The 27,247-nt window shown below is 43.3% G+C and overlaps 2 protein-coding genes and 1 pseudogene across 7 annotated transcripts in view; 2 read left to right on the forward strand and 1 right to left on the reverse strand.

Annotated features, from left to right (window-relative positions):
- LOC147998898 (disks large homolog 5-like) overlaps positions 1-27,247 on the forward strand; it is a 72,463-nt gene that overhangs the window by 7,244 nt on the left and 37,972 nt on the right. The gene's annotated exons all lie outside the window — the stretch shown is intronic.
- LOC147998899 (DNA-directed RNA polymerase II subunit GRINL1A pseudogene) lies at positions 67-11,202 on the reverse strand (annotated as a pseudogene). Its single transcript, XR_015643783.1, has 4 exons — positions 11,143-11,202; positions 5,757-6,728; positions 1,710-5,294; positions 67-1,145 (listed from the first exon to the last, which is right to left on the reverse strand). The product of XR_015643783.1 is annotated as a DNA-directed RNA polymerase II subunit GRINL1A pseudogene (transcript).
- LOC147998900 (disks large homolog 5-like) lies at positions 3,569-27,016 on the forward strand. 3 transcript variants are annotated; one of them, XM_087595707.1, is made up of 7 exons: positions 3,569-3,631; positions 16,867-16,983; positions 23,516-23,675; positions 24,855-24,998; positions 25,628-25,794; positions 26,516-26,621; positions 26,739-27,016. In XM_087595707.1, exons 3-6 carry the CDS (start codon positions 23,665-23,667, stop codon positions 26,578-26,580), a joined length of 387 nt encoding a protein of 128 aa, XP_087451833.1. In that variant the 5' UTR covers positions 3,569-3,631; positions 16,867-16,983; positions 23,516-23,664; the 3' UTR covers positions 26,581-26,621; positions 26,739-27,016. The 3 variants fall into 3 exon arrangements, with proteins under 3 accessions (XP_087451833.1, XP_087451834.1, XP_087451832.1); XM_087595708.1 differs by lacking the exon at positions 16,867-16,983; XM_087595706.1 differs by lacking the exons at positions 3,569-3,631; positions 16,867-16,983 and adding an exon at positions 22,329-22,485.

Genomic DNA, 27,247 nt, shown 5'->3' on the forward strand with positions numbered 1-27,247 from the left:
CTGTATGTCTTAACAATTCCTTCTTTTTTCTTTTGTTTTAAAAGAAACACTTTCCATAACATAGCAAAAGTCTTTGTAGGGGTTTAATCATGTAAAAATAAAGCAACATAATACATAATGTACATAAGATTATGGCAAAACAAGCTCCTCCCAAGCTATGGAAAATCCTTTGAAGTCAAGCCTTGGGATCTAATCCTGTCAATTGATCAGCCAATAATTTAGCTATTTCCATAGGGGTAGTATCTTCTAGCTGTTTACCAAAAGACATTCGAGCATCATATTTCAAGGCATTAATTACTTTTGTAGCACTTTCATCACCTTCCAAATAGGCTTGAATTAACTTCCAATCATGTTCTGAATCATTATCCATATATTTATTAACACAAAGGTAGTAGGATTTCAATCATGTCTTAAATCCTCATATTTTTCAATAAATAACATCTTTCGACCCAACCATTCTACTGTTTGTTTTGAAACATCTACTTGATGTTGAAGTCTAGTATCAGTTTTAGTTTGCTCTATCCATAACTCATGTGAATCTTTATGCCAGTCTTCAACAAAATGCTTTGTCTCAATAGATGTTTTTAATGCTATGCTGCAAATGGCTGCCAAAGTAGCAACAGAAATAAGGCTTAAAATAGTAGCTACAAACTCCAATAATTCTTTTACGGTTCCTCAGCAGATTATTAAAAAATTCAATAATCATATAATTAAGAGGATCTTGAGACCAATGATGTCTCAAATTAACAGGCATCCATACATATATTTTTTGCTGAATATCATAATAGAATATTGATTTATATTAAACTGAATAGATGAATTAATACATGGATACTAATGACAGTACAAGCAAATCCATTAGCAAAATTAAATCTACCTATTAAAAAGAAATATGGCATAGGAATACAAGTAGTAACCTTGTCTTTCTTAAATGTTGTAACAATATACTGAGAGGCAGATTGAGTGTCCCAGAAAAGCTTCCATTAGCAAGCAAATCTTCTTTTAATGCAGTGACAGTCTTCCACAAATGAGCTTGAAACGCAGTAGGATCTTCCACAGAGGCCAGTGGGTTATCACCAATGCCTCCATCTCCACATTCCATCAGCAAGCATCCATTAAGGCGTTCACTCTCCTCTCAGTTCATCCTGGTAACATTTGACAAATCACAAGTGGTAACATTCCATTCTGAACATGTATTAATAATTGGCCATAAGGACCCCAATTTATTCATTTATCTTCAATAATTTTTCCAAACATGCCAGGGCAATATTTCCAATTGCATGGGAGATATTTTAAGCCTACATAAGTAAACCAAGCACAAATAGGATATACTGAAATGCTAACAAATGTAATGTTATTCCAATTTTGGTTATAGACCAAGCTGTCAATCCTGGAGACTGTAACAATTATTCCTGGTAATCGCCAATTTTAATAACCCGTTTGTAGGCCTGGACTCTTTCCTAAACACAAAGGCATTTTTAATCCAGCATAAGGAAAATTATACAAAGCTCCATCACGTCTATTCAAAAGGTCAAATTATTCCAAAGAGATGATAAAATGCTTGGGGTGGTGTATAAAACCACATCTGTTTCCCTGCCAAGTAGCAGGTTCAAATAAAGGTGGATAAGGAATATAAGCCTGATAACTCGCATTGGCCGCAACAGAAGAAACCGTGAGTAAAGCACACACTGCTAAAAATACGTGCTCACCAGTAAAGGACTTTCCTGAAGGAGACAACATAGTTTTCCTTTCCGGGCTTAATCGCTTCACCTAGGTAATGGGGTTGTCACCGCATCGATCCTTCTCCGTTGTCGTTTGTCGACACTAAGAGAAGCCAGGGCCTCAGTAATGGAGGACACCTCCTTCATCTCCGGAGAACATCCATCAGGAGAGAATGTAGCTGGTTTAACTGGATTCCTCTGAGGGTAGGGAGCGGTTCTTATCATTCTGTGCTTGGATCCGTCTCCTGGGTAACCAGAATTGTCCCCCATCCTGTAAGGAGACAAAACCCTCTCCCCTCCATACAGTAATGTCCCTTCCTGTCATTCAGCATCTCGGGCAATTTTTATCCATATTGTCTGTTCCATGCCTTCAGGGAGAAGTCCAATAAAGAGTCTATCTGCTCTTCATATAACTTCACCTTGTGGTAAATTAAGAAGATTAATAAAAAATAATGCTTATGCCAATATTACTCTGGGACTGGTATGCCAACCCCATTCAGGCTGTGTAAGGTCATCTCTTTTCCTTTTTAATTTTATAATTTGTCATTTCAGGGTATGGTGAAAACTTTCAACAAAAGCTTGTACTTGTGGATGGTATTCTATACCAGTAATATGTACAATATGATATCATTGACAAAATGTTTTTTTTTTTTGCTCTGATTGGTATTTTATTTCTCCTTTACAAGTTCCACATAATAGACAAAGGCTTTTTGATAACATTGTTATCTTTGCTGAAAATGATCATATAATCATTTTAAAAAGCACAAATGTGTACATATAGGACTGAGCTTTCTGCAGCCTGTAAACACCTCTGTGGGTTTAACAAGGAAAAAAAGCAATATACTGACAATTCAACTGTAACTCTTAGAAAAACACCTGTTTCCTTACCAAGCACGAGTGTCCTGTACAGGGACCTATCATCCCAGATGGCAATGAGTTCAAGCCTAGGGCAGCCAGGAGCAGCTCCCCACACCAGCTCAGAAGACCCTCCCCACCCAGCACTTCTTCCAAGTGCTCCTTAACCTCATCACAGGTGACAGCAGTTGCCCCAAGAGAGGACAGAGCAGCAGACACAGTGGTGGTGGTTCCCGAGTGTTGTGTGCGGCATTTCACATCCAGCATCTCAGGAACGTGTCCATGCAAGCATGCGTACCATTCTTTAGACTGCTCCCCTCATTTCATGAGTGAGGGGACCAGGCCTTCCTAATTCACTTTAGGTGCCTGGGATAACAAAGTATTTCACCAGAAGGGGTGTAAGCAGCGCTATCTGATAAGAATACGAAGAAGGAAAAAGCAGATATCTTAAAGAAAACGTGTGTTCTACTCACACTAAAATATCAGACCAATGCACAATATACTGCAAAACTGTAACACAATACGGCCAAACACAGTGTTCAAATATTGAACTGTTCAAGCATGTGAAGATCATCTTCTGAAAAACAAACTGGGTTCTTACTTTGTAGCTACCTTTGTGTAACTTAAACTGCTGTCCCTCAACAAGGTCTGACACTCTTGGTACTTGTTAGGAAGTTCGATGAGACAATGTAAGCTCTAGAGTCAACTCCCGGGATCTCCCAGCGCTCATTTTCAGCATTCGCCCAAGGACTGGGCATCATCTTCATCCCTCACTTCTCGGTATCTCCCTGAAGACTCCCCTTCTGGATTGTAGCTCTGCATTGTAATATTCAGTCTCTCGGCTAGTTTCTGTGCTGCGAGCTTTGCCCGCATCTTCTCATAATTCTGCTTCTGCTCTTTCTGCAGAGCCAGCAACTCTTCTTTGGAGAGCAGCTGTGCAGGCAGGGGGTGGAGCAGAAGAAGGCGAGCTGCTGTGACATCATCAAGATGCTGCCTAGCCCAGCTTCGCTGCTCTTCTGAGGAAGCAGGAGACTGAGCCCTCTGACAATGACTTGGTGAGTCACTCTGTTGTGTGGGTAACACATTGGTCTTAAACTTATGAGGAGGGGGCACTGGGTTTCTAGCTCGCATTTCTAGCACTGTCATGTAATGAGGCTTCTTAGGAGTCTCACTCTGCAGTCCTGGAAAGTTCTCAGTGCTGGTGTTTTCTTCTGAGGGTTCAGTCTGGTCTGCAGTTGTGATCTTTTGCAATTTAGTGATAAACAGACTGTCGACGCTGCTGGAAACCTCTTCCGCTTGACTTGAATGCTGGGGGAGATGTTCATTAACTTCAGATGGGCGAGCCTGGGCTGTGATGTGGACAGACGGGCTGGTAGTCACTGTGCAGCCAGTCTCCAAAGTCTCTTCATTGCCTTTGTGAGTGAGCTGTGTAGGTCCCTGTGTTTCTGAGGTTGTTTTAGATGATTCAATGTCTACTGACGAACATTCAGGAACTAATGATGAAGTATCAAGCATCAGGTCAGAATTCTGGGCCTTGTCTATGTCGGTATCAACTCTTGTGGATGCTTTATGCCTTAGCTTACAGTCATCACTAACAGGATGAAGTAGTTCAGTTCTCCCTCTGACCTCTTCACTTTCTGAAATGGCAGCTCTCAGTTTGGCAGTGGTGTCTGAGATCTTTTTACCTTTGTCGGGCAATTTGCAAATGAATTTTTCTTTGTGCAAAAGTCTCTCCTGGCGCCTCAACCTCTCCCACAGCTCCACCAAACTCTGCTGCCCCAAGTCCTCAGGAGCTGGGGGCTCGAAGCCTCAGGGCAGGGAGCACATTGTGCATGGGCTGAGGCTGGCCCCGCAGGCAGGGTTCCCCAGCAGGGCCCATGGCGGTCGCAGGCTCCGCGGCGGCAGCAACTCTGGAGCACATGCAGGAGTCGCCATTTTCCCGGATTAGCTGACAAAATTGTTTAAATTGATAAGAAATATATGTTGGTCCATAATCAGTTTTAATTTTAGAAGGCGGTCCCATAACAGCAGAAGTTTCCAATAGATGCTGTATAACATGAGCAGTGCGTACTCCTGGCAATGGTGTAGCCCATACAAATTTTGAAAAATTATCTATGCTTACATGTATATATGAAAGGCGACCAAACTCAGAAATATGGGTTCCATCCATCTGCCACGATGTATTAGGTTGCATTCTTCTGGGATTAATTTCAGATGGAACACATTTTATAAGTGAAGGCTCACAAATACCACAATTAGCAATAATTTGTTTGGCTTCAGAATAGGGAATCTTACATTTAATATGGAAATATCCAATATTGGCATAATTATGACTGTTTTCTTCTGGGGTAGCAAATGCCACTAATTGATCAACCATATGATTGCCATGTGTTAAAGATGCTGGCAATCTTGAATGTGATCTAATATGTGTAATAAATATTCTAGAGTTTCAGAATAACAATAGTCCTTTAATATGTGAGAATAACATTTAATATAGGCTTAGATGTAGAAACAAGAGCAGTCGCAATATTCTGTACTACTCCTACAACATAAGCTGACTCGGCTATAATATTTTTACATCATGAGTAAAATCCGGCAATACATTAATTACTGCTAATACTTCATTTTGTTGTACTGACCCAAAAGAAGATTCTTGTGCCCAAAATTTATCTTTGGTCCAATAAGCCATCTGTCTTAGATCTTTGGTCTTGGAGCCATCTGTAAACACAGTAACGGCAGATGGTAATGGATCAACAGAAATTAGTGTATTTATCACATTTTTTTTTGTTTTCTTAAGCAATCCCAGAATTTACTATGGGGAAAATGAAATTCAGTATTTCTAGTGTAAGAAATCATGGCTAATTGAAAAACTTCAGACGTCTGCATTAAATATTCCACTTTATTTTTGCTTAATGAGAAAACAAAAGCAGCACAATCATATCCCCACAGTGTAACAGGTCTTTGTATGCCTTGCTGAATAATTAAAGAAATTTGTTCCTCATATGTTGTTAATGATTTGTTAAAGTTAAATTTAATATATATCCATTCTAAAGGCAACTCATCTTGAGCTAAAGTGCCTATAGGATATTCAAGAGTATTTCAATGTATAATTTAATAACTCTATCTGGATCAATACGTGCCAAAAATGCATCTTTCCATTTTCAGAGAAGATATACTTACATGGCTTCGTATAAGCATTAATATCCCCAGTCTCCTTTAGAGGTAATAATGCTCTCCTGTACTCTTCATTAGCATTTTCAAAAGCAAGCATTTTCAGCAGTTGTCCTCCAGCTTCCTCTCCTAACACTGTTCTTTCCATTGTTAATTTTAGTATACATAAAAACTTAATATATGGGTTCATAGAAAGTTACTGCCTTTTTCAACCAACCACTATCATCCTTTATAATTAGTTGGTTGGGCCACACCTTGAACCGATGATAGACATTGTCCCAGGATAGACATTCTTTATCAGCAGGTCTCAGGGTAGAACTGGATTTGTGACCCTGTGCTATAGCACTGTCCAGAGTGGTAAATGCAGCTTCTGAAGAGGAATGCAGGCCTGGCCTCTAGACCTCCACCTTCCAGGCCTGTCTGGAGGGCCTGATGCCCTGGGGCAAAAGAGACTCCATCTCTCCAGAGGAGCACTGCAGTCAAATGACACCTCAGTGATGAAAACTATCAGTCCCCAAAGGCATGCCACTGAGCAGAGATAGCCTCAGTCATGCACCTCTGCCCATCCCCAGTTCCTCATGTCAATAACTCAACCTTTCATGAACTAGATGGTAATGCTTGAGGCAAGATGATCAGTAGTTTACTGGCCAATCTGGGCTCTATGAGACGCTCTCCCTGAAATCAGAGCCAGCAGGAAATTCAGTATGAAAGCTCTTTGTAGCTGAGCTCAACAACCTGATTCAGAGCCTGGGATCCCACACGGTAGGATAAAGTGACTTCCATGCTTTTTCCTCTACCTTCAACACTCATGCTTTGGAATGCACACCCCTACAATGAGATCAATACACATGGAATAAAAATTAAACAGAAAAATTAATGAAGACAATGCAGACAATGTTTTAAAGATCCTGGGAGTCCTCACTCTGCACTTCCCTTTCCTTTGCCTTGGGAACATCACCTGCACCAGAGACTGGAGACTTCCTGCAAAAGAGAGAGGAGAGATGCACTGTTCATTCCGCTGGAGCTGTGCAAAGACCAGAGCCACCTGTCTTTTCCTGATAGTGGGAGCTGGGCCCAAGTGTGGGCTGCTCCTACTAGAGGAACCACAAGAAGAGGACCACCTTCCTCAAACCTTCCTGGAAGTCACAGCACTGGCTATGGACTTCCCTCAATCCTCAGATGACACAATTTCAGCAATGGCTCAGAGCCTCTTAGGACAGAGGGGGACCAGAGCTTCCCCCCAAAAGCAAGATCCCTGTTTTATCTGACAAGTATGAGGGCTTAGGGATGGGACAGAGGATGTGACAAGGTTACATGTAGCACAGGGACTAGGTTAATAAAGAAATCAAAGAGGAAAGAAACATGGAATATTTCTCATCTGTTCTTTTTGCTCTATTCATAGGGATGAGGTGGCAGTGTGGGGTAGAGGACTATGACACAGCACAGCCTTCTCTGCACATGGTTAGCTTTCTAGGCTGCCTGGTCACTGTGACCAGCATCTTTTCAACTGTGCCACTCTACTACCAAGGCTGACACAACTGGTGCACCATGTAGCAATAGGACTGTACTGACTTAGGGACATTTGGAATCACACAATGAACATGTGTCACAGATGGGTTTTTTTTTTTAAGAAAAGGATTAAAACAAAAATTATTTATTTTGTCCATATGAGTGAGTACACTGTCCCTGTTTTCAGACACAACAGTAGAGGGTAGAAGATGAGATTAGAAATGGTTATAAGACACAGTGTGGTTGCTGGGAATTGAACTCAGATCCTCTGGAAGAGCAGTCAGTGGTCTTAACCACTGAGCCATCCCTCCAGCCCCAGTATATTGTATTTTCAATATTGTTTGTTTTTATTTCCTTTCTCACCTATGTCTGTATGGCGTTTCTGTGAGTACAGGTACTCATGTGCTTGTGTAAAGGTCAGGGACAACCTGAGCACAGGTCCTCACCTTGTACCTCTCATCCATGCCTGTGTATGCTAGGCTAGCCCTTCCCCCTAATCTAATCCTAGAGACTGTCCACTTTAGGCTCCTGTCTCCCTGTGGGAAGTGCTGGATGACAGACACTACTGCATCCAGGTTTATGTGGCTTCTAGGGACCTAAACTGTTGTTGGGCTTGTTCAGCATGAAAATAAACACCATTTCACAGCCCTGGCTGGGCCAGGCAGCGCACAGGTCTTTGCTGCTCTTGCAGAAGACTTGAGTTCAGTCTCCAGCACCCGGGTCAGGTGGCTCACAACCACCTGAGACTCCAGGTCCAGGGACTTCCAAGCTCTTCTGGGTAAACCTACATGGCAAAAGCAGGGCTGGGAGCTGGAGGCTTCTGGTGTTGGCTTCTCCCTGCAGTAGGGGGCAAATCATGGGCATGTGAGGTAACATGGAACCCTGTAATTCATTAAAGTGCAGAAGCTCCTGATGTCCCTCATGGTGCCCCAGAGCCTGCTCACCACACATGGAGGCTTCAGTAACATGGCCTTGTCCTGACCTGTGTGCACTCTGCATCCTCACTCTCTACCCCCTGCTTTTCGGCGTTGGAAGTCTCAGGTGTAGGAGGCGCCTACCATAGGCCTCTTCTCTCAGCATTTCAGCATTTTACATTTTATGTAGTTTGTGGTGTTCCTGTGCCATGATATGCACATGGAGAGCAGAGGACACAATGTGGACTCAGTTCTCTGCTTTCACCAGATGATCAAACTGAGGCCATGAGGCTGGGTGGCAGAGCCTTTACCTGCTGATCTGTACCCACTTGACCTTCACCAAGCATCCTTTGCTGTACACAGATATATCAGCCTGTCACCCTCATCCTCCAGACTCTTATGAAGCAAACCCCATAGGTGTGGAGCTCTCATGTTAGCCAGGCCTAAAGGGGAAGGCAGCAAGCCCTTCAGGAACTCTAGAAAAATGTCTATACTGGGACTAAACTCGTGCTGCCATGTAGAGCTACATTTTTCCTTTAAAACAGAAGGATGTGTGGTGGTGGTGGCACAGGCCTTTGATCCTAACACTTGGGAGGCAGAGGCAGACAGATCTCTGTGAATTCTAGGCCAGCTCCCTCTACAGAGCTAGTTCCAGGTCAGCTACACAAAAGAAACCCTGTTTCCAAGAGTAAAACAAAGAAAGATAAAGAAAGGAAGAAAGAAAGAAAGAAAGAAAGAAAGAAAGAAAGAAAGAAAGAAAGAAAGAAAGGAAGAAGGAATTTATATTTTGTATACAATGAGATGCCTGCCTGTCTATGCCTGAACCATCATGGTAACTATAACTCTTGTCACATCTGCATTAATTCAAATACTGAAGGCCAAATGGTTAAATCTTAATGACAATACAATGGGGGGGGTGCTGAAGAGATGGTTGGTTTAGTGGCTAAGAGCAGAAGACCAGGGTTCAGTTCCCAGTGTCCACATGGTGGCTCCTATTAGCCTGTAATTGGAGTTCAATGGAATCGTTCTGGACTTCATGTGCACCAACATACCACATGGTGCACAAGCATTTATTAGGTGAAACACTCAGGCACATAAAATAAGTAAATAAAATATATGGTTAACAGACACTGTGATTCAGGAAGTTCTTAGTGACTTTGGTTATCATTTCTCTCTCCTGGAGACCTGTCTTCCTCATGCTCAGCCTCCATGGCTTCTAGGACATTTCCTAGCTCTGTGGAGCATGAAGTACTCAACACCATAAGCCAAGCATTCCAAAGCCATCTGCACCTTCACTGCTACACCTTCTCCATGGCTGTGTCTAAAGGGAGAGACTTGGAATCCCACAGATGCAAGGCCAAACCTGTTGGGCTATGTGAACCCAGACACCCAATAGTCTGATCTACTCCTGTCCTTGGCTATGGCATGAGGCTGTTAAGACAAATTAATCTGAAGGATCTCAACAGCTATGCTGTTAGACTTCTCATTGCTCTGCCCGACCTACAAGCTCCTTTACTGGCTCAAATTCACACCCGAACTCCTCTCCTGCCTCAGCCACCATCAGCTCTTCTACTCCTCTCCAACTGTGCTCTGAATAATCCACACTAAGGTGGACGTTAACCTCTCCATGGACCTCCAGACATATGCTTGTGATTACTCTTCATTGGCTGTTTTGTATGGGTAGGCGGGTACTTCTAGTCTCATGCAGAACGCTGCTCACACATTTTGGATCTTACAACACCCTCTTGATTGAGTATCCTGACTAATGACTGACTGGGCCTTCCATGCCTGAAGTCACCCTCTGTCTCCCAGTCCAAGATGAGAATCCCCACCATAACCCCATGGTGTCCAGTTTCATCTCAGAAGCTAGGCTCTGCACTAGCCAATATCATTTGGATCTCGGCCTCTAATTCTCTGTTAAATCGTTCCTCTCTTCTTTAAAACAAATTCATTTTGTTGTTTATTTTTTGAGACAGGGTTTCTCTGTTTGGCCCTGGCTATTCTGACAGGCTCTCTGTAGATCAGACTTGTCAGGAAGCCAGATATCTGCCTGCCTTGGCCTCTTAAGCACCGGGATTACTGGATTGTGCCAGCATGTTTAATTAAAAATTAATTAGTGGCAGTGCATGTTGGCACATGTTTTTAATTCCATGCGTTGGGAGGTAGAGGCATTGTGAGTTCCAGGACAGCCAGGGCTATAAATTAACACCTTGTCTCAAAGAAAACAAGCCAAAAATGAAACAAAAATGTTGCAATATGGTCTTAGGTATGTAACTGAGTCTGTTCTTGAACTCTGAATCCTCCCACTTTCACTCAGGTGCTAATCAGCAGGCTTCTGTCTTGACTTTCACTGCGCACTCAGGGCTGCCAGGACTGTTACCTCTCCCAGGGTAACTCCTGACTCTCTCATCAGCATCATCACAAAACTCCTGCTAAGAATTAAGGAAACCTGAATTCTAAGGAACAGTCGGAGCTCCAGTATTTCCAAAGCTCACTCTAATACAGATGGATCCTATGCTACAGTAAAATGGTCACAGCTGGAGGTCTTAATTCCAGGACTTGGGACAGAGGGGTTGGAGGATCTTGAATTCAAGGTTATTTTTCTGTTACATTGTTGCTCAAAGCAAGTTTGGGCTGCTACAAGATACCCTGTCTCAAAACTATACCAAACACACCTAAAATGAAACAGAGGAGTTTGAGTGGGCACAGATGAGAAAGCTCGGCACTTTATGGCTAAGCCACCTGCTGCCAGCACCAAAGTCCATGCACAGCCCCGATTCTGAGCTGCCTCTGGGACCCTGCTCAGGAGAATGCACCAAAGTAGCTCAGATCCAGGGCTTTTGGTCTAAGAGGAATTCAGGCAGTCACTCTTTGGATGCCAGTTCTCCAGCTCAACTGCCTGTCAGCCCAGGATCTGGTCTTAGTCATGGCTTGGCACCCCTAAATTCCTCCCAGCTGTGCTCTGAACTCACCCTGTGCCCGGTTCTGATGAATCTGCCATTCTCCATGGGAGTAGCCTCAAGAAGTCCCTCACATCTGAAGCACCACTCTGAGTGCACTAAATACTGCAGGGGAGGGGCGTGGCCAGCAGAGCACCCACCCCTTTCAGCTGTAGAACATTTAGCTCTAGAGTGAGCACTGCTGTGCATTGTGGAACATCAGCAGTATCCCAGCCTTGGCCTGGGAATAGCCGTTGACACCCACACTTTCTGGAGTGACATTGTCTCCTGAGGATAGAGTCAGATCAGGAGCAGCAACTGATGTTCACGAGAGACAAACTTTCTTCACCACCTGCCCATGCTGGCCCTAGGATCTGGGCTTTTTGGGTGACATGAGTGCTGAGCCCCCCAGGTAGATGGGTTTTCAGGGGTCAGGTGGTTATTGTCACCAAAGGTATCCACAAGGATAAGTCATACTGTACTAATTCCCATATTAGATCCCTTCTCACGGGTCACAGAGGCCGTGCTGGGTCCTAAATGTGGACCCAGGTTCCTGCGCACTTTTGAGGAGACTGGTCAGGGCGCAGGCTTCATGACATTTTGTTTGAATTATTTTGGGGGATTTTATTTTTACTGTTGGGGACAAACCTAGGGCTGCCATGTGCTGGGAAAAGGCTTTGCCACAGCTGTAGATCATCCCTAATTATAAACTCCTAAATTCTCCCAATCCTGGAACTTTCTAGGTCCCTCACATGATGCAACCTTTGGGGGATTCCTCACATAGAATCATGGGGTGGATTGCATCCCAAAGAGAGAAATGTTCCCCAGTGTCTGCCGGTGGCTGTGGTGATGAGAGTGCTCACCAGTGGATGGCAGGGCCCATGTGAAACCCTTTTGGTTTCCACTTGAGTGGAATCTTCACCAGGCCTTTTTTTTTTTTCTTGAAACACAGGTTGCCCTGGAACTTACAGTCTTCCATCACTCTGACTCAGTTTCCCATGATTGGGCTCACAGGCTTAAATTACTATGCCCATATATGTTTTTTTTTTTTGTATTTATAAATCTTCTAAAAGCCAGAAGGATCTAGAATTTAAAATTTTGCAGTCCAAGGCATTTCCAACAGGGGATTCTTGACCTAGGAGTATCCAGACCAGTTTTTATTGTGTGGGTACTTCATTCCCATAACAGCTTATGCTCGACAAAGAGTTCCAAGGTGTGATGTCACTGGGCATCAGGCGGTGTCCCAAATAGCAGCACTGACTCAGGTTGTAATTTAGGCTGGAGAAACTTACTAGGACCCTGGTAATCCTAGCACCCTGGGACCTTAGCTGTCCTTAATCAGATCTGGCTATGAATCAACTGCTCTTGAGGGTGGATTGGAATTCTAGTCACTGTGAGGCAGGAGCATTAGTATCCTACAGCCACTCTGGGCTCCATAGGAAGACCCTGTTTCAATAGTAAAAGGGGTCACCTGCGAGTTCTTACTGTCTTCCCTGAGGCCTTCCTGCTGGAGTTAGAATAGCTGTCTCACCAAGTTGAAGTAGAGGGCAGAATGTTGGTGCCTTCTATAATGAGTACTAGTGACAGATAGTCTATGGAAATTCTAGAAAGATCTACAGGTATTTATGTCCTGTGCATGGGAATTGCTGGCTTCCCTGTGTCCTTTGACTTTAATTTGCAGTCCATGGTGCACCTGGGAATGTCCCAAAACCAGGCTGCACACAGGGCTTGTCCCATGATTCTCACTTGCACCCAGTGCCTGCCTGATTGTCATACGTCTGACAGAGCCACTGTATGCTCTCCTGACACCTGCGGAGAGCAGTATAGGGGACCCTACCATCCCCACACTGCCCATCAGGGTCTACAATGTCCCTATATGGCACTGAGATGGTCTAAGCTCCTTCCCGCCTATATGCTGCATCAGAATCTGACCATTCCTAATTTCCTCCTCTCACACCCACACTAGAAGCCCTGTACCCACACTAGCCCCAGCTGGCCTGTTGCCTAGTGACATCTCATGGACTCTGCCCCAATCCCCTGCCCTACCCTGTCCTGTCCCAATCCCCTGCCCAGCCCTGCCCAGCCCCAATGCCCTGCCCTGCCCCAGTGCCCTGCCCTGCCCTGCCACAATGCCCTGCCCTCACTCAGCTGACAATGTGGACATCTCAAGACAGTCACTGGACAATGGCTGACACACTTGTCTGAAGACTGGAAATGTTTCTCGATCTTGGAGAGGAAAGAAGGACCCTCCAACTACACTGTCCTCTAAGGAAGTTTATTCAGGTGAGGGATGACAGGGACTGTTTTGTCTCACGTCACACATGTCAGTAGAAAATATCCTAGGTATTGGATGCCGCTGTTAGCATTAACAGAACAAAGCACATAGTGTTGGGAAGGATAATAAATTATGAGTAGGATTAGAAAACCCCAAGCCTCTTCCGGGTTCTAGGAGAGCAAAAAAAAAAACAAAACAAAAAAAAAAAAACAAAAACCAAAAAAAAATACCATGAAAAACAGCATTAATGTGATACTTTGGATAAATCTAGTTACTAGTTTCTATTGTGATACCTATTGTCAGTGCCTGCGCCGACAGTGTGTGAATATCGGGTGTAGGTTTGTGGGGTTGAAAGAAAACACGTACATGGGTCACCCCTTTTTAGCCAGTGCCACCAAGGCTTTACTGAGATCTCCTTATATACCAGAGGCAAAAGCCGTGGAAAAACAACAAGGCAGGTGAAAATCCCCGACCAGGAAAATAGGACAAGTCTGTGTGGTGAAAGTTCCAGCCCAATCAGGGGCATAAACAGCTTCTTAAAAACAAGAAGCAGGAAAGCTCAGTGGGGAGGAAGGGTGCCATGGAAAATCCCAGCCCCAAATCAGGGGCTAAGAGTAGCTGTCAAAGGTGTAAACAATTTCTTGCTATAGCAGGCTGAAAGGCTCAGCGAGGGGGGAGGGAAACACCAAGGTAGGGTCCAACAGGAGCCTTCACTGGTGGCTCTAATGTTTCACTTTCCTCTGCCAACTGGCCTCCACACTGTTTCTAGCACCATAATGATTTCAAGTCTTCCTCCTAAGGAATTTTGTGGCAACCGTTGAATGCTAAGCACAAGGCTTCATGAGTGTTCCCCTAACACACACCCATGTTGCAACCTTCCATGCAGGCTATTTCTTGATGTGATTTCAAGCACCTGTACATAATAAGACAGGAGAACATTTTGACTGCATATTCAAACTGGTATTATTTCTCAGGAATTTTTAATGGCTAATATTGGTGAAGGAGGATAATTTGAGTTAGGATGAGACATTTTGGGGCAGGATTTGGAAGGAAACATTCATTTAGATGCATAGGAATTACTAAGGTTTTTATAATCAAGCCCTCGGGAAAATTTGGCTTTGGAAGCAGGAGGTGCTCAGTGGCACTGCCCCGGGAAAGTCTCCTGGAAAGGACACCTCAGCTTATGCTCAGTACAGGGAGAACATTAGCAGGAAGGCAAAGTCTGTTTCCCATGACATCAGCTGTCTCTTCTTGGACATTCTATTGTCTCCTAGAGAGTTCTTGGCATCCTCTGCTATGTCACCAATGTTGTAGTGACAACCAGTGCCCTAGTTTGTCTCAGTCCGAGTCTGGCAGATACATCCTAAGACATGTTTTCCAGTCTTAGAAGTGTTTTGGGAGGGAGATGTCGATTGTGGAGAGACTAGGGTGAAGGAGTCTGACCTTTCGTCTCAAAGAAATGATGGACAAAGAAAGTGGTTCTGGGGAATGTGGAGTAAGTTCTGGGCAGTGTCTTTTGAGCTTTCTGTGGAGGCGGGGGGCGGGGGAGGGATGGTGGGGGTCCTGCAAGCTTAAGCTGACCTTTCTAGCAATTGGCCACAACAACTGGAGCATCTGCAAAGGAATTGAATTTCCATGAATATCACAATTCCTGAAAGTCAAGGATTTCAGAACATTAATTTTCCCATTCCCAAAGAATGGATATGGTAAGGCCAATGCTACTATTTTGTGAACTTCTGGCCTTTACTTTTAAAGTTGATTTGTGGCTTGTTTTTTGTTTGTTTATTTATTTATTTAGTGGGTAATATTATTTATTGCCAAAGTCAAACATCTGGGTTACATCCTGGGACCCACATGACAGAAGGAGAGAAATGGGTCCTGAAAGTTGTTTGGTCATGTGCTGCAACAGACACACACACACACACACACACACACACACACTCATACTCATATTCACACTCATACACACACAAACTTTAAAGCAAAAGTAATTTTTCTTACAGTCTGATATAATTGGTTCTAATAAAAAGACAGCCTTGGGTGTAGTTACTATATAATTAAATAGTACTCATGCTCTCAGGCAAAGAGTTTAAAGTTTATAGGTACCTAATAAACTAGCATTGGGACATATAAAGAACATTTAAATGTTCAGCAGAAATACAAAGAATAGCTCATTTAATTTGTTAAAAGTGAAAGCATACATAATTCTGAAGGTTTTTATACTAGTTTTATTATACATATAACTAGGAAACGGAAAACATACATATTTGATCAATGAAATGAGGAAGAGTGATTTAATGAACAGAAAAGTGGATGGTACTTCAAAACTTCCGTGATTACATATTATCTATTTAATTCCCTCCACAATAGCAAGAAACGGACATTATTATTTATGCGACATTAGAGATACTTAAACCGAGAAAATAATGTTTGGCCTGATTTTCTGAGCTTCCTTAAAGATATAGTTAATTGACAGAGCTGTGCTTTAAAATTAGGGTCCATATTGTTCTGTTTTAAATGTGTGCCTTTTCTTTCTATTTTTTTCTCCATCTTTATTAAATTGGGTATATCTTATTTACATTTCAATTGTTATTACCTTTCTGGGTTTCCAGGCAAACATCCCCCTAGACCCTCCCTCTCCCCTTCTCTATTGGTGTTCCCCTCCTCATCCTCCTCCCATTACCACCCTCCCCCCAACAAGCCCCTTCACTGGGGGTTCAGTCTTTGCAGGACCAAGGGCTTCCCTTTTATTTCTAGTGGATTCTGCTCTCCCTGCTCTGTGGGAAGTGGATGGGGGGAACCCTTTATCACGTGCCTTTCACATGCGTGCTTTAGCAGAACATCCTTTTACCTGCGTCTGCCTCAGTGAAACATTCCTTCACACATCTGCCTTAGCCTTTCACCTGTGTCCACTTCAGGGAACCACTCCTTCAGGTGTAGAATCTCTCTAGATTAGCAAACCGCATACAGAACATTCAGAACAAAACAAGGTGTGTGGTCAGCATGTCCTTGAGCCAAGTCCCTTCTCCTGGTCAGTGACGGCAGGCGTGTTACAGCAACAATATGAAATGGCCGGCAGGCATGGAACAAAATGGCAAAGCTATTCTGGGGGATGTCAGACCGTACCAGCCAGCAGCTCAACTGAATTTTTAAGTTTTGATGTTACAAGTGAATATACTTGACCTTCAAAAACTGAGAGAGCCCATTATAATATGAACTATATAATCTAGGCCAAGACTGCCTCTAGGGCAAAGGCCCTCAGCCTGGGGGTCGTGACCCACACAGGGTCTCCTATCAGATAGTTTACACTACAATAAAGATTCATTATAGTAGCAAATTTACAGTTGTGAAGTAGCGACAAAATAATTTTGTAGTTGGAATCCCCACAGCATGAGGAACTGTTCTAAAGGGTTGAGGCCATAGAAAGGTTGAGAAACACTGCTCTAGGAATTTATGTTTTCTTTCTCTTTCATATTTTTCAGACAGAATCTCAAACTGTAGCTGAGATTGGCTTGGCTTGGAACACGAGTGTAGTTCATGCTGGCATCAGACTTATGGCAATTCTCCTGCTTCAGCCTCCTACTCAGGAGCCTACCAGGGTGAGATCACAACCACGGGTAATGGGATTGCTGTTCTTGGTTGTCAACTTGAGTGTACCTGGAATTAACTAATGCCAAATGGCTTGATGCCCTGTGAGGGGGAGAACTCACTCTCTCTCTCTCTCTCTCTCTCTCTCTCTCTCTCTCTCTCTCTCTCTCTCTCTCTCTCTCTCTCTCTCTCTCTCTCTCTCTCTCTCTCCTTCCTTCTTTCTTTCTGTTTTCCTCTCTTCAACCCCCTCCTCTTGGTCCTCCTCCTCTTCTTTGTTTTTTTTTGAGACAGGGTTTCCCTGTGTAGCTCTGGCTGTCCTGGAATTCATTTTGTAGTCCAGGCTGGCCTTGAACTCAGAGATCCAACTGCCTCTTCCTCCTGGATGCTGAGGCTAAAGGCATGAGCACCATTGGATTTTTTTTCTTAATTAAATTATTTGAAGCAAGAAGACCTACTTCTAATTCAAATCTTGGAGATCAGAAGATAAATCTTTAATTCAGATCTTTTGAGATGGAAAGGCCCACATCTAATCTGGGCCACACCTTTTTTTTTTAATTTTTTTCATCTCTATTAACTTGAGTATTTCTTATTTACATTTGATTGTTATTCCCCTTCCCAATTTCCGGGCCAACATACCCCAACCCCTCCCCCTCTCCTTCTGAATGGGTCTTCCCCTCCCAATCCTCCCACCATTACCGCCCTCCCCACAACAATCACGTTCACTAGGGGTTCAGTCTTGGCAGGACCAAGGGTTTCCCCTTCTGCTGGTGCTCTTACTAGGCTATTCATTGATACGTATGTAGTTGGAGTCCAGGGTCAGTCCATGTATAGTCTTTGGGTAGTGGCTTAGTCCCTGGAAGCTCTGGTTGGTTGGAATTGTTGTTCATGTGGGGTCTTAACCCCCTTCAAGCTCTTCCAGTCCTTTCTCTGATTACTTCAACGGGGGCCCCGTTCTCAGTTCAGTGGTTTAATGATGGCATTCGGCTACGTATTTGCCGCATTATGGCTGTGTCTCTAAGGAGAGATCTACATCCAGTTCCTGTCAGCTTGCACTTCTTTACTTCATCCATCTTATCTAATATCTGTATAGGTATGGGCCACATGTGGGGCAGGCTCTGAATGGGTGTTCCTTCTGCCTCTGTTCTAAACTTTGCCTCCCTATTCCCTGCCAAGGGTATTCTTGTTCCCCTTTTAAAGAAGGAGTGAAGCATCCGCATTTTGGTCATCCTTCTTGATTTTCATGTGTTCTGTGCATCTAGGGTAATTCGAGCATTTGGGCTAATATCCACTTATCAATGAGTGCATACCATGTGTGTTTTTCTGTGATTTGGTTACCTCACTCAGGATGATATTTTCCAGTTCCATCCATGTGCCTATGAATTTCATAAAGTCATTGTTTTTGATAACTGAGTAATATTCCATTGTGTAGATGTACCACATTTTCTGTATCCATTCCTCTGTTGAAGGGCATCTGGGTTCTTTCCAGCTTCTGGCTATTATAAATAAGGCTGCTATGAACATAGTGGAGCATGTGTCTTTGTTATATGTTGGGGTATCTTTTGGGTATATGCCCAAGAGAGGTATAGCTGGATCCTCGGTAGTTCAATGTCCAATTTTCTGAGGAATCTCCAAACCGAATTCCAGAATGGTTGTACCAGTCTGCAATCCCACCAGCAATGGAGGAGTGTTCCTCTTTCTCTACATCCTTGCCAGCATTTGCTCTTACCTGAATTTTTGATCTTAGCCATTCTGACTGGTGTGAGGTGAAATCTCAGGGTTGTTTTGACTTGCATTTCCCTTGTGACTAAAGATGTTGAGCATTTCTTTCGGTGTTCCTCAGCCATTCGGCATTCCTCAGCTGTGAATTCTTTGTTTAGCTCTGAGCCCCATTTTTTAAATAGTGTTATTTGTCTCCCTGAGGTCTAACATCTTGAGTTCTTTGTATATTTTGGATATAAGCCCTCTATCTGTTGTAGGATTGGTAAAGATATTTACCCAATTCGTTGGTTGTTGTTTAGACCACACCATCTGCTGGCAGCTCATATCAAGGACATGGAAGAAGGAAGTTTGCTTTATTAATTCGCCTACTTCTTCAGGATTCCTGCATGTACTGAAGAGCAGCTGAAATATCCAGCCTTATGGACAAAACCGTAGGGGTTCAGGAGTTGCCCCATAAACCACACAAACTCTGACCTCACTTAGAGAGGGATGGTTTATTGAATGCCCACCCGAAGACTTATCATCAGAGACGTAGCTGAGAATTTGTCAGGCTAGGACCCTGGACATTTTTCTATGTCAGTTTATAAAGCCTAAAACTGTGAGCTCATAGGCAGGTGCTGTAAGGGCTGTCTGGTTGTCAGCCCTGACTCAAGCCATTTTAGACAACAAAGGTTCATACTGACTTTTTATCTGTTTAAAGATTTATTTATTTACATATAAGTACACTGTAGCTGTCTGCAGACACACCAGAAGAGGGCATCAGGTCTCATTACAGATGGCTGTGAGCCACCATGTGGTTGTTGGGATTTGAACTCAGGACCTCCGGAAGAGCAGTCAGTGCTCTTAACCATGGAGCCATCTCTGCAGGCCTCATATTGACCTTTAATTTTGTTGGTCCTACATGAAGCTTATACTTATGGAATTTAAGATTAAGAAACCTCACAACATAAAGAACCTCCACCCAGTGGTTTGGGAACGGGTAGGTGGGGGAGCACCCTAGAGGAGGCTGGGGAAGGGGGTGGAATGCAGGGTTATTGTAGGGGAAACTGGAAAGGGGGTTAACATTTGAAATGCAAATAAACAAAATAATCAATAAAAAAAACCATTCACGAGTTATGTGATCATTCCTGACCCTGCTCTGAGTTAAATTATTTTCAGACAACCATGACAGGCAGACATATTACAGCAAGAATATGAACTATCTGGCAGGCATGGAACAAAATGGCTACAGCTATGCTAGGGGGATTGGCTTCAACAGGGGTAACTACTGCGTTTTAGACCTTGCATTCCTTGTTGAATTAGCTGTACCACAGCCTATAAGCCATTCTAATAAATTTTCTTTCTCTATATACAGTCATTCTAGGAGGGATGATTGGTTATGCATTGTTAAATGCAATGCTGATCACGAAACCCCATCACTTCCACAGCAATATGCAAGTGTAAGTAAGTTACTGAACAATTGAACAGAAATTAATATTTACTGCATTTATTGCGTGTGTCAGCAGGCATAGGGAACACCTGGCTGCTTACATCTCTTGGTCTCTATAGAGTAGAGGGAGAACTGAGACCCACTGAGGAGGTCTCTTAAGCGAAGACCAAACTCCTTGCAGTGACACTGGATTCCAGGCTTGTTGTCCTGTTTAGGCCTCACTGTGGTCTATGTACACTCTATGCATTCTCCCCATGCAGGTTCACATGGACTGAACTCAGAAAGCTGGGGTTGGCAGAAAGATGTCTGGTTAAATAGCCCACCAGGTTCACATTGTATCAGCTTGATTTAATCTAAGGACAAAGAAGTGGAGCATCTCTCATGGGTTTCTTCTAAACCCTTGAAAGGATCACTGGGGTTTGACCTCAGTACTTCATACTTCTTGCTGGGTCAGCGAAACTCAGGGAAGCTTGAGATTGCCATAGGCACAGTATTATGCTAGATATACTGAGTAGATGATACTAAGATGTTCAGATGGTCATACCCATTTGCATGAGTTCTTAATGTGCACCTAAGGAAAGAGAGATCAAGGTCTTCAGAATAGGAAGATCATTTCCAGTTCTTTTCTACAATTCCAGTCTGAAAGACTGGTAGGGAGAGAATGGTAGATAATCAAGAATTCATAGATGATGCTTTGAAGGAAGTGTGGGTTTCTGTGCTGGTTTAGACAGGGTCTCAAGTATCCCATGTTGCCCTCTTCCTAGCTGGCCAGGTTCACTTTGAGCTCAGATAAACCTGCTTCTACTTTCCAGTAGACAGTCTTACAAGAGTGGCCTCCAGGGACTGTGAGGACAGCATTAGCCTTGGACAGTTGAGGTGTTTAACCCACAACTATAGTTTTAGCCACTTTGTTCCATGTCTACCAGCTATTTCAGATTGTTGCTGTCTATGGCTGACAATCACGGACACAGAAAAATAACCTGATAGAGAGCAAGGACATGGTGATCACATCCTTTCCTGTTCTGTATGTTCTGGATGAGGCTTGTTAAAATTCCAATATTGCAGAAAGCTTTATATAGGACCCATCACATTAAGCATCACTGTGCACTGTTCTATCTAAAATGGCCTAATCAGAACTGACCACCAGATCAAACTTCCTGCAATCCTCATATGAGAAGCTTGAGCTTTTTGTTTTGACTTTTTTCTTTCTTTCTTATTTTTTGCTGTATAAGTTGAGAGGAAGATATTTGGGGCCATGGATCTGCCCCCAAAATCTGGGGTATGGATCTGATCAATCAGTGTTGGTGTGTGCACTCAATACAGTATCCATTTTTTACTGTGACAGATGCTTTTGTGTTTGTGGGGAAGCCCATGACCCAGAGCACAAGTGCTGGGTCCTTGCTCTATCCACGTAGTGATATGTATAGCCTCGTCCTACACCTTTATCTGCACCCCCTATATCTCTTGACTATTTTATTTTTCTGATAGAAGCTCAGCTTCTGATAGAAGGCCTGTCAGCAGTGCTCCTTTGGCGACATTGGCGCAGAGATGAGAACCCCACAAGCAGCATGAGGTTCCCTTCATTGGTGGCTCCAATATTGCACTTTTCTCTGCCAACTGGTCTCCACACTGTTCCTAGCACCATAAAGACTTCAACTCTTTCAACTAAGGAATTTTCTGGCAATTGTCGATTGCTAAGCACATGACTTCATGAGTGTTCCCCTAACACACGCCCATGTTGTAACCTACCATGCAGACTATTTCTTGATGTGATATAAAGCACCTGTACAGAATGAGACAAGAGAACTTTTGACTGCATATTCAATCTGGTGTGAAATCTCAGGAATTTTTAATGGCTAATATTGGTGAAGGAGGATAATTTGAGTTAGGATGAGACATTTTGGGGCAAGATATGGAAGGAAACATTCATTTAGATGCATAGGAATTACTAAGGTTTTTATAATCAAGCCTTGAGGAAAATTTGGCTTTGGAAGCAGGAGATGCTCAGTGGCTCTGCCCCAGGAAAGGCTCCTGGAAAGGGCACCTCTGCTTATGCTCAGTACAGGGAGAACATTAGCAGGGAGGCAAAGTCTGCTCCCCATGACATCTGCTGTCCCTTCTTGGACATTCTATTGTCTCCTAGAGAGTTCTGGCATCCTCTGTGATGTCACCAGTGTTGTAGTAACAACCAGTGCCCTTGTTTCTCTCAGTCTGAGTCTGGCGGTTACAAGCTAAGTCATGTTTTCCTGTCTTCGCAAGCGTTTTGGGAGGGGGAACGTCGATTGTGGACAGACTAGATTGAAGGAGTCTGGCCTTTCGTCTCAAAGTAATGATGGACAGAGACAGCACTTCTGGGGAATGTTGAGTAAGTTCTGGGCAGTGTATTTTGAGCTTCCTGCCAGGGGGGCTGCAGGCTTATGCTGACCTTTCTAGCAATGGGCCACAACAACTGGAGCATCTGAAAAGGAATTGAATTTCCAAGAATATCACAATTCCTGTAAGTCAGGATTTCAGAACTTTAGTTTCCCCAACCCCACAGGGAGGATGTGGTAAGGCCAATGCTATTATACTGTGAACTTCTGGCCTTCACTTTTCACTTCATTTGTTATGTTACATTGCTATAAAAACAAGATCAGGAGTCATGGAGGGTCCACCTTTTCTGAGTTTAGACAGGGCAGCAATGTACTTCACTATCATTGCTTCTTTAAATACAGTGGATATCTGACAGTAGGAAAAGGGGGAGAATTGTGCTCCAGGCAATAACCTTATGTTCTAGACATCCTCTGATTTCTTCTAACTGGCAGGATCATTGTTAGCTTTATATATTAGAGGTTGTGTGTTACAAACATGTTTCTAAAATACCAAAAGTATTTGAAACATGTGGACCAAGATTCATCCTGTAACCTATTGGAACTTCTCGGGCATTTGGTATTTCAAATAGGGGAACTGATAAGTCTGTTGACCATATCCTCCATGGAAATGTGTTTTTATCCAAAGTTGTTGGCCTAGAGTATCAGGGTAGGACATCTGAGTGTCTCCAATCACTCAAGTTTTGTGGATGGTGAATTTATCATCTGAGTTCGAACCCACAGGGGTGAGGGTCCTGAAACCAAGCTGTACCCTATTCAGCTGATGATAATCCTGGAGAAGCCATCTCCGTGGTACATGTAAGCACCTGATGTCCGGAATAGGGAACACCTGGCTGCTTACATCTCTTGGTCTCTATAGAGTAGTGGGAGAACTGAGATCCACTGAGGAGGCCTCTTAAGCATAGACCAGTCGCCTAGCAGTGACACTGGGTTCCAGGCTTGTTCTCCTGTTTAGGCCTCACTGTGGTCTATGTACACTCTATGCATTCTCCCCATGCAGGTTCACTTGTGTTCTTCTACCTACAGACGCTGGGAGAGAAACATCATCCCCTGGAACTGCCCTAAGCGAGAAGCAAGCCAAGAAGGAAAAGGAGAGGCTGATTAAAGAGCTGCAGCTCATTACCGAGGAGAGAAATGACCTGAGAGATCGCCTGAGGTTTCTGACAGAGAGATCCATGAAGAACAGGTATGAATCGCTCCAAATGCTCTTGTTTCTTTCCTGGGTCTGCAAGGTCACCTTCTTCTTATCCTATTAAAGTTTTGGGTTCTAGAAAGCTGTGCCTCCCTAACCACCCTGTGCTAAACCTCACCTCCCATATAGAGGAGATTCAGAACCTTGACCCTTTCTGAGGAGCGAGATGGAAAATGGACTCATCTGCTTCCATTTATTGAAAAGCAGATCTTGTGGTCTGAATGAAGAATTCGGGGATAAAGTCAGGGAGAGTGAGTGTCTAGTGTGCATTTGCAAAGCCCTTGACAGATGGTGGCTTTGCAAGATTGTAATTGCAGTGAGTTTACGGTGAGTCTCTGTACTTGCTAGGCAGGGGACTGAGTGCTGGAAGATCCACGCAGCAGCCTGAGGGGCCTGGTACCAAACTGTTCATCTCAATGCTTGACTAGAAGGTCTCAGGCTCAGGCCTGTTTGTTATTGTCTGTGTGTCTTGCCCTCTGAGACAGCAATGGTGGATGCATTTCTCCTGGATTTCACAGTACTCTCTGTTTCCATATTTCTCTTTCTCTTTCTCTGACTCTGTTTTTACATTTCTCTTTTTTGTGTGTATTTCTCAGTCTGTGAGTCTGTATGTGCATACATCCAAATGCATATGGACAACTTTTATATGTTTATATTTCCCTCCACACTTGGAATCTAGGGGTCTATGTCTTGGCCTGAGTATTTACCTGTAACACATTCATGGTGATGTGAATGCTTTGTTCTGGGAGCCCCACTGTCAACAGCACAGTTCTTTGCCTATGTGGACACGTTTGTCTGTATATTTGTATTCCTTGTGCAGATTATAATTTTGTGTTGATATAAGGTCTGTTGTCAAAACAGGAGAAAAGAAATCACCGGTTTCTGGGTGTGTTGGGTGGGGGAGCATGGAGAGGTGTGGCCTAGGCTCTTGATAGCTTAACTGGCTTGACTGCAGATTTCCTCTTGATTGAACAAAGGGAGCCAGGGAACCCTCCATCTGGATGCTGAGATTCTGGTGTCCTGGACGCAGAAAAACACGTTTCTGAAGCTGAAGAATATCCAATATGTACAATTCAGAAGGTGTCCTTCCAGGACTGGTGTAGTACAGGACCCACCCTGAGCTCATATATTCCTAAATGCTGATGTTCATTGGATTCTATCATTTGGGGCCAGGCCACACTTCAGGCCAAATCCATATTATGAAGACCTGGAGAGAATGGAGGAGGCGGTCATGTCAATTCTGCACAACTTAGAGATGGAGAACACTGAAATCCATGAGAACAACCATAAGCTGAAGAAGGAGATTACCTTCTTTAGGTAAGTCCTGGTCAGAAAGGCTATCACCTCTGGAATGGCCATTTCTGACTTTCTTTGTTCTGGATTGGACGGTCTTCAGCTCTGGTTCTATATCTTGTGCTGTTTACACATCAGTGTGCCAGGGTCATTAGGACTCAGTTTTCAGTTCCATAAAAGACTGTTACTCATCCCAGGATTGTCTAGGCATCTTCAGAAGGCTCTAAATAGAACAGCACTGATTGAATCAGCAGGTTATTAGGCTGACCTGGACCTACGGTGTCATACCAGGTTTTACAAAACTCAGTTTGTGGACCACATGGTTAGAATGACCTTCTCTTGGTTCTACTGACCTCCTTTGAGGGTGTTGGCCCACTACTAATTGATGTTGCCCCCATGCATTGGGCTTTCATGGATAGTTGTAGATCCATGTTCTTTTTGAGAGATGTGGACACTAATTGGTGCTCGGGCCAATCAAATAATTTATTCTTCCCGGAATTTACTCTTTGTGGTTTCTGCAGCAGCCTTATATGTATCGAAATGAATTCTATTAAGTCTTCATGGGTATCTGGGTCCTGGTGGAGTTAGTGGCACTCGGGAGTGGGAATGGGAGAAAGGGGCAGCATGATCTTACTATGCAGACTTATTTCCAGAAACCTGCTCAGCCAGCTCCTGATGGACAACACATGTAGGAAGAAGTTGTTCCCACTGAAGCAGGAGAGCAAGGAGGTACATCTTGATTGTGCACTGAACCAGAAATATTTGGTTGACTTCAACAAGAAAGATAAAGACCAGCAACGTCCAGACCCAGCATCATCTGGTAGGGTTGAGCAGCTGTGTTAGCTTAAAAATATCTGATAAAGTTTGCCAATTTGATACATCTTTGCTCTCTCCTACCACCTTACTAATTTACACTCACAACCACCCAACCACCTCATGTAATGGAATTGTTCATTGCTCTGCCTATGCACAAGTATTCTGGGAAGCCAACCACTTTTCAGAAACTGAATTATTTTGCAAGTATATTTGTCTGCTCTTTTTGAAGCTGCAGTAGAGAAATGGTGACAGATTAATAACATACCTCATTATTGCATATCCACGTGATAGATTGGATGCTCTGTAGAGTTTTGAACAAGTTCTTGGTTCTTTGACAAATGACACTCTGTGGTCATGTGACTTCTTGTGTAGGAAGCACCTTTGCGGGATAAGAACAAAGTGCAAATGTCAAATTAGAACTTGTCATTGGTTTTAACCTTGGTGACATATGGACATCTACTTTCTTCCTGCAACCCAATGAGGTTCCTTCCATTGCCCTGTTCTTGGTTTGCACTGGTATAAGTCTGGGTCCCATATTGGCAGCCCACATTATTTTGAGGCTCTCTGGAGATTGTGCCCTTCCCAAAGAGTTAGCAACAATGATATCAATTAAAAGGTCCATGTTGACTGTCCAATAGAACTGAAATGGTAGAAGGCAGCCTTCCGACAGCTGCCTTGCATTTCACCACCAAATCAGTGTCTGAAATACTGCCTTCCTCTCCCAGGTCTCAGAAAGTGCAAGAGAGCTGGAATTGGACACACACCAGTAAGAGAGCTTCCTGAAGAATAAGTTGCTTTCTCAGGAGTCCCTGATGACAAACATCCTGAATGGTAACAAATTTTTTGGATGAGTATTCTTCCTCAGAGTTAATTTTTCATTGCTTAGAGACCCTAAATTTAAATAACACTAAGCCAGCCTGACTGATTGAGGTCATACTTTCTTCTCAGAAAACAACACTTGAGAGACAACTTGGGGGACCTCCTTTCATTATGTGTGCAAGAGGAGAAACAGCAATACATCTGTGCTTCTAAATATTCCTTAAGAATGTGCTGTTTAGAAATATTTTTGTTATGATTTTAATTGAAATTTTCTTTTTGTTGTTTCATATTTATATGTTCTTGTTACTGTTTTTATCTTTTCAAATATTTTTAAATATTTTAATTTATTTGTGTTAATCCTGTTTTGTTGTAAAAATGAATTCCTTATGAATAAAAATTGAATTCTATCTCTTGACTCTTAAGACCATCATTCTTACTCAAGGGTTCTGTCCCCTCCTGTGGACTTAGAACTGACAGCTACAGATGGATCTCTGCATGTTCCATGGATCCTGGGCTAATAAGTGAATTCAAAGTCACCAAGGGGGACCCAGTGTGACAGTGTCTTTTGTGTGGATAATGTGGCTGTTTCTCGGACACACACTTTATGAAGTAATCACTGACATGCTTTACCCAATTGT

Source organism: Rattus norvegicus, chromosome 19, assembly GCF_021556685.1.
Source record: "Rattus norvegicus strain SHRSP/BbbUtx chromosome 19, alternate assembly SHRSP_T2T, whole genome shotgun sequence".
NCBI classification, from domain to species: domain Eukaryota; kingdom Metazoa; phylum Chordata; class Mammalia; order Rodentia; family Muridae; genus Rattus; species Rattus norvegicus.